Below are 6,674 nucleotides of genomic sequence, written 5' to 3'. Positions count from 1 at the left end.
TGGTGCAAAAATGGCGCTGAAATATTTCTCTGTCATTTTATGTGTTGACATTTTACATATTTCTAAATCCTCAAACTTCCGGAGAGTTTCCAAGGTTGCATAATTATTAATAATTATATTTGGACTGCACTGTGTACAAAAGCTCACACAGGACACCATGATCACATGTTTACTAAGAGGAATGCAGCCACACTGAAAACATACTGCACAATGACCCATGGTCACAAGCCTAACTGTGATATTATGATCATTAAACACGTATATGAGTGGTCAAACCCCTTTTTCTTCAGAAACTCCATGTGAAACACTTGGTATCTATCTGAGGAGCATGTCTTCCTGTTGTCGTTCCTGTTTAGACATCTGAAGACCTGCAGTTATTCTAACAATCTTGGCTGGCCGGTGGGTTCAGAGCATGAAACAGTCAGAGAGCAATAAATCTATGCGGACCGAAAACCAAAAAGAAAATGTGCGGTGGATCCAGTCAACAGGTGGAGTGATGTGTTAGGCTAAGGCAACTATAATAACCAAACTTTTATAGTTACAAAGTGTTGTGAAAACAAACATGTGGGCGTGGGCTTTGAAAAACACAAGGCCCAAGGGGAAATAGTTAACTGATGTTTTCGGCACCATAATTCAAACGTACAGGTGGTTACATTTTCCAAAACAGCTAATGATGGCCACAACACTAAAAAGAATACATCAACTTTGCTAACCACTTTTCAGGAAAAAGTAAATGGTGTTTGAGCTGTTGAATAAGGAGCCCTGCAGGTTCTATGTTATTAATCACACTTAATCACATGGCTGTTCAGCTGGCACTGGACCCTGAGGGCTGCAGGACCTCGATAGATCATGACCAGAGGCCAGCACTCTGCACAGTAGCGTCTCTCATCACTGAGCGTTTTAAAAGTCTGAGGAAGTGACTTTGAGCTTGTTGTGTCTCCTCTTCCCCACGCTGCGCTGTTTTCCGAACGGGGCGGGGTGCAGCTCAGCCCGGCGCAGAGCGCATAGCACCGTCACCAGCTCCTCTCCCTGCGCGGTCTGACCGTCTATAACACGACAACATGGGGTTTGAGAAGGAGAAATCGGACACAAGTATAATTATGGACGAAGATGAGTTCAACAGATCGATTGAGCCCATCCTGTCGAAAAAAGGGAAGGTGTATACGGCGGAGCCGGACCGGGACCCGAACGATATCAACCCGCATTTGAAGGTAAAGCCTGCGCCCTGTGAGGGCTGACTCTTTCAAAGTGAAACAACAGAGGAAAGAATTCAATCTGTCCAGTTGAGTTATTACTTGGGTAAATTAGTACCGTACTGTAACCTTTTTGTTGACCACGACTGCAAATTGGTACTGCTGCATGAATACCTGGAAGTCGCTGCCTGCGCGTTAATCCATCACCCCCCAGAACACCTTCCTGCCTGCTTGTATGAGTGGTTGTGTTTGAAGCTCATTGTTTGGCCTTTGACTTGTGTGACACGACAGGTGGGTTTTGAGGATGTCATCGCGGAGCCCATTTCCACGCACAGCTTCGACAGAGTGTGGATAGGAAGCCACGCCGCCTTTGAGCTGGTCAAATTCATCTTTTACCGGCTGCTGACCACGCTGCTCGCCGTGCCCATGGCTTTCATCCTCGGAGTAGTCTTCGGAGTGCTCAGCTGCGTTCACATCTGGTAAGGAGACGTTTCTCTGAGCCTGGAGGATTCTGGTTGGTGATGTTTGGAGTCTGACTTATCCAACACTGCGCCCTTAACAGCACACACCACACAGAGTGAGAGCCAATAAAAGATCCAACAAGCTTATTATATGTCAAGCTCCTTCTAACTTAATATACTGGAGTCCCAAAAGATGAAAGTGCTGAAAAAGTATAAAAAAAATAGTATAATTCACAGTAATTCAAATATATTCTGACTTCCAATGTAAAGTTTATATTAGTTTATATAACATTAAAAGAGATACCAAAAGATTTTGAACGTGTTATAGTCTGGTTTAAAGGAATTAAACATTGCATTGAGCACCATAAACAAAGTTTAAATCCCTGTGGGAACATTACTTGAACATTATTTGACTCTTGTCAAAGGTCCACTGCCCTTACACTTCTGGTTCTTTAGGCAAACATTGACACAAGTTATTTTTTACAGTTAACGTCACATGCAGTATGGCATCGAGGCATGCTGTCAGCGTTTTGCTTTTGCACTTTTATTTGGATAATTATGTCATGCTTCAGTCGCCTATATGTGCTTGGTGTGAGTTGAACCAGGTGCTTCCGGGTTTTTGAGCAAATCACGCACATATGTCCCCAACCACGAGCCAAAGAGTCCATTTATTAGCACTTGGCGAAACAACATTTTATGCCCAGAACAGAGTGCTCTATGGAAAGTTGGAAGGAATGTCGAGTTCCACTGGTAGAGGGGGAAAAATGCTGCGTGCCCTTTGCCAGATAGATGGCATTCTAGCAGGAATAGAAGCCTATTTTTAAAAGCAGAGTGGGACATTCTTCAGATACACATGGAGCAACTTTTGCATGACCTTTCACCTCGCTCGGGCCACAAACTCGGGAGGAAGTGAGCCAAGTCACAAGTATTCATCAATAGAGGGCTGAGCTGTGGCACAGAGCTGGTCAACACATCTGGAATGTCAGGGCGGGATGTCACACTGAGAGGTGCTTCTTCAAAGAAGCGCACAGTTTTCACAATCATATAAAACACTGAAACAAGCCACAGGAATGTAACAATACTGTATGATACACTTCTTTATGGCAATTTCTTGGACAAATATACATTGGCTTACGGACAAGCCGCTGAGATAATACATATAGTGGACATGAACATGATTTTGGAAAATCAGAAATTAGAACATGCTTCAGCAAAATTCCCCAGATGATCCTTTGACCTTGTTCTTCCAGGTTGGTGATGCCAGTGATCCAGAGCTGCATGATGCTCTTACCGTCGGTCCAGGTGGTGTGGAGGAGTGTGACGGACATGTTTGTGATGCCGCTCTTCCACAGCATGGGAAAGTGTCTGTCCTCCATTCAGGTTCAAACTACAGAAAACTGACACAGACGCCTCTCTGTCCCCAAGGTGAAAAGAAATGTAGGTCAAACTGGAGACAGTGCAAAAAGAGTGAACGATGCTAGCGGAATACATGAGCTCTAATAAAGTAACGTATTAAATAAGTAATAACTATAGGTTATAATACGTTCAAACTGTGGCCATGAGGGCTGAGTTTATCAAACATTCTTTATACACATCAGTGCTGGCCAAATGCACTGGGTCATTTGAAACAGAGAGAAGACATCTGGGTTCAAACTGGATTGAAATGTTTTGGGTTTTTTTTGTCTTTTATCTGGTTTCTTTGAAGTGGAGTTGCACTTATCGATTGTCTTATCCAGTCTGGAGAAGCAGAGCGGAGTATCTCCACTGATGTTGTGGGCCAAGTCAACAGCAAAACGCATTTTAGTTTCCTGAAACCAGATCCACCAAAGCAAAATCAAAATCAACTCAAATGTATACTACATATTTTCATTGCTTTTCGTTGCCACTTTGCTTTTCTGGCACAGAACAGAAGCCAGTATATTGACTACTGTATTCTGTAAAGCCACCGGACTCTAAAAATGCCAATCATACCTTGCAGGACACAGGTCCAGGTCTACAGCTGGCTTGATTGGTTTGTTGTGTTATTCTGTGTGACTTTGGTATGTTAACATGTGATTTCATATCCAATGTGTTACTTTGCAATGAAATTGACTTTTAATTTTTAAATTGCTGCCTGGTGGTTGTGAATAGAGCAATGTTCTAGCTTCAGTTCCCTGTTGGAACAGGCTGCCTGAAAGCCAGATAAAGAGGCGATAATATTCTAAGTATAGCGTACACTTAAACTGATATTGATTGTCTTAGGTGGCCAAAATATGTTTAGCTGCTGACCCCATCCATTACAGTTCATTGCTTTGTTTCCATATCAGTACTCTTCTCTGCTTCTCAACACTAATGCTGACCACCTTCCACTGTAGGTAATACAGTACACTGACTGTGGATAAGTACCTCTTACAACACTTCAAAGAAACCAAACTATACCTTTAAGGTAAACTGAAAAAAATATTTTCACTGTACTTTAATGTGCAGCAAGAGGGGACCAGATTTGTTTTATATGACCTGCAAAGCAAGACACTGTGGCTGTTTACTGGCGATAGGCTCTGCAGGTCTGACTGAAGACTTTACAAAGAGCTCATGTGCACCACCACCTAAAATTGAGTTGTTTTTGCTGATTGTGACCAAAGAAATTCTTGTCATTCCATCACTTTGTGGCCAGGAGAGAGATGTGGAATCAGTTGTAATTTAAACTAACCAGCAGCTGATATGCTAAGAGATGTAATATTGCTATTGCGTTTTTATACAGTACATTTATGTATATATTGGAAATCATTCAGCTAGAAGTTGAATGTAATGAACTGAAACAGAATAGATAGTCTGCTAAAGAGTTTTTTATTTGCATATTAAATGCTAAGATGCCGCTTGTTGCACATATGCAGGCTTAGTTTTACTTAGTGTCTCCTGTGTTGATCTCACAGTGCTGCATCAATAATGTTGGGCATTTTATTTTTGCATGGGCCTAACCATTATTAACTATGTCCAAATTAGATATATCATGTGGGGGCAGCTTTCTAATTTATTGTTTCTGCGACAACCAGTTCTTGATTGGCAAACACTGACATAAGAAGACTGCAGGCGTGTGACGAAGATGTTCATATCGTATTGTGTTTGGCTGAAGCCTCGGTTGAGCTGAGACTCTGGTACACGCATGTGCAGTTTAGAGGTGCTTCGTTGTTTGCTACAACACTGCAAGTTACTTGGGCTGGATTTTGGAGTGCTACAGCCGGTAATCTGACGTTTAGCAGGGGATAGAGCGAGAATGAGTTCAGCAGTTAGAGAGCTGGTTGTCAGGTACATGATTATACTGTGTGTTCTGGTGTGATGTCTGCTTCTGCTGTGCACGTTGTTCATTACAGAACGTGCAAACCGTGGATGCATATTGTCTAAAACTAATCTCTAATGTTCACTGCTGCATCTTAATGGTTAATAACAAGCTTAAACGCCCGAAAGCTTAGCAAATAGTTGCCTGCCGCATCAAGCCAACGCTGCAAGCTAGTCTGCAACGAACTTCTAATGAAGGTGGAGCAACAAAAGAGCTAGATGTGTTTGCTGTTGTTGTTTTGAAGCAGGAGTCGAAAGGAAGGATGAACCACAAGTCCAAATAAAAGCAAATGGTGCTGTCTTATGCTCGCATTTGTTTGGACTCCCGATTCGTCCTCTCTTACTACTATCTGCTCCCCCTCCATTGGAAGCTAGTTGCGAACTTTGTCTGATTGTGATTTGGTGCAGGGGCAGGCAGAGTACAGAGAAATCAGATGATACATACAGTTTGCAGCAGGTGATCATCCAGATTTTCAGAGGAAAAGGAACCACGAGTATAAAATGAAAGTTACGTTATACATTTTGAACTTGTTGCTTGTTACTTTAAACGTTGCACTGCAAGCTAGCCAGCTAAACCTCCAACCCAAACTGCAGTCTGACGATGCATCACATTTTGTTTTAACCTGTGCGGCGTTGTGTTCAGTTTCGCAGCTCTCTGAGAGCGTTCAAGGGAGGGTTGTGCAATAGTGGAAGACATGTGTGTGACTAAAGCTTTTTCTCTCCTCAAAAATTCAGTCCAGCTCCTCATTCTTCAGAGGTTATAGATCATCATATGGCATCTGTCAGTTTGGATTTTATTTTCTCTAGCATCTCTGACTTCATTCAAACTGTAGATGTACTCATTTTGGAACGAACCTCATTGACTCTAATAAGTCAAATGTGTTCTTCGTTATATAAAAATAAAGACATTTTTCCCCAAGGTAATTCTTCTGTGTGTGGTTTCTTCTTCCTGTCAGATGAGATGAGTGTGGTTGGGATACGAGTGCCAGAAAGGTCTCGTAAATCACTTTGCTGAGATTGCATGAGACACTTTTCCTATACAAAGATGTGCTGGGGGTCGGTGGAACATGACCTGAGGCTTCGCTGGTGGACCTGCAGGCCTGCACAGCTTTTCCACTCACATTGCTGCACATAATATTTCCTCCCTCGCAGGCTTTCGTGATCGTCTGCACTCCATGTGTGGATACAGTTTTTTGTGATTACCATAAACTTCAATGGTGTCCAGTCCTGAAGAAGCAGAAGTTGCTGTATGTGGCCCTAAACACGTCAGAATTGTAATCATATCTCTAGATAGAGATCTTTTCACCTGTGCAATTATTTTCAAGGTGTCTAAATGACTTATGAAAAGCCTCTACCTGATTCACACTTTTGCAGCAGAAGGACAGATGGGAGCAATGAACTAATATCATATTTCTCCACTTTAAGCTTCCCTCCATTAACTCCCTGCAAAATCTGCAATGAACCTTGAATAGAACCCTGCAATTTTAAATCCTTCTCCTTGCATACAAGGACAACAATGGCCAGGCCCCATCTTGTCTTAAAGGCCTCATTGTTCTATAACACCCCAGAACACTTCGCTCTGACTGTGAAGGTCTTCTTGAAACAGTTTCAGAAAATAGAATGGGAGGTAGGGTCCCTCTCCTGTGGAAGCAGCTCCCAGTTTGGGTTCAGGAGGCAGACACTCACTCACTTTTGATTTGATAGT

General features: G+C 42.5%; 1 protein-coding gene across 1 annotated transcript; it reads left to right on the top strand.

Annotated features, from left to right (window-relative positions):
* Positions 1-916: 916 nt before the first annotated feature.
* On the top strand, positions 917-5,893 carry cav2 (caveolin 2). Its single transcript, XM_084555239.1, has 3 exons — positions 917-1,211; positions 1,485-1,672; positions 2,905-5,893. Exons 1-3 carry the CDS (start codon positions 1,062-1,064, stop codon positions 3,053-3,055), a joined length of 489 nt encoding a protein of 162 aa, XP_084411365.1. The 5' UTR covers positions 917-1,061; the 3' UTR covers positions 3,056-5,893.
* The last annotated feature ends 781 nt before the right edge of the window (positions 5,894-6,674 follow it).

The sequence above is a fragment of the Chelon labrosus genome, assembly GCF_963514085.1.
Source record: "Chelon labrosus genome assembly, chromosome: 11".
NCBI lineage: Eukaryota > Metazoa > Chordata > Actinopteri > Mugiliformes > Mugilidae > Chelon > Chelon labrosus.
Note: the sequence above shows the minus strand (reverse complement) of the source record. Positions and strands in the feature narration are given on the sequence as shown.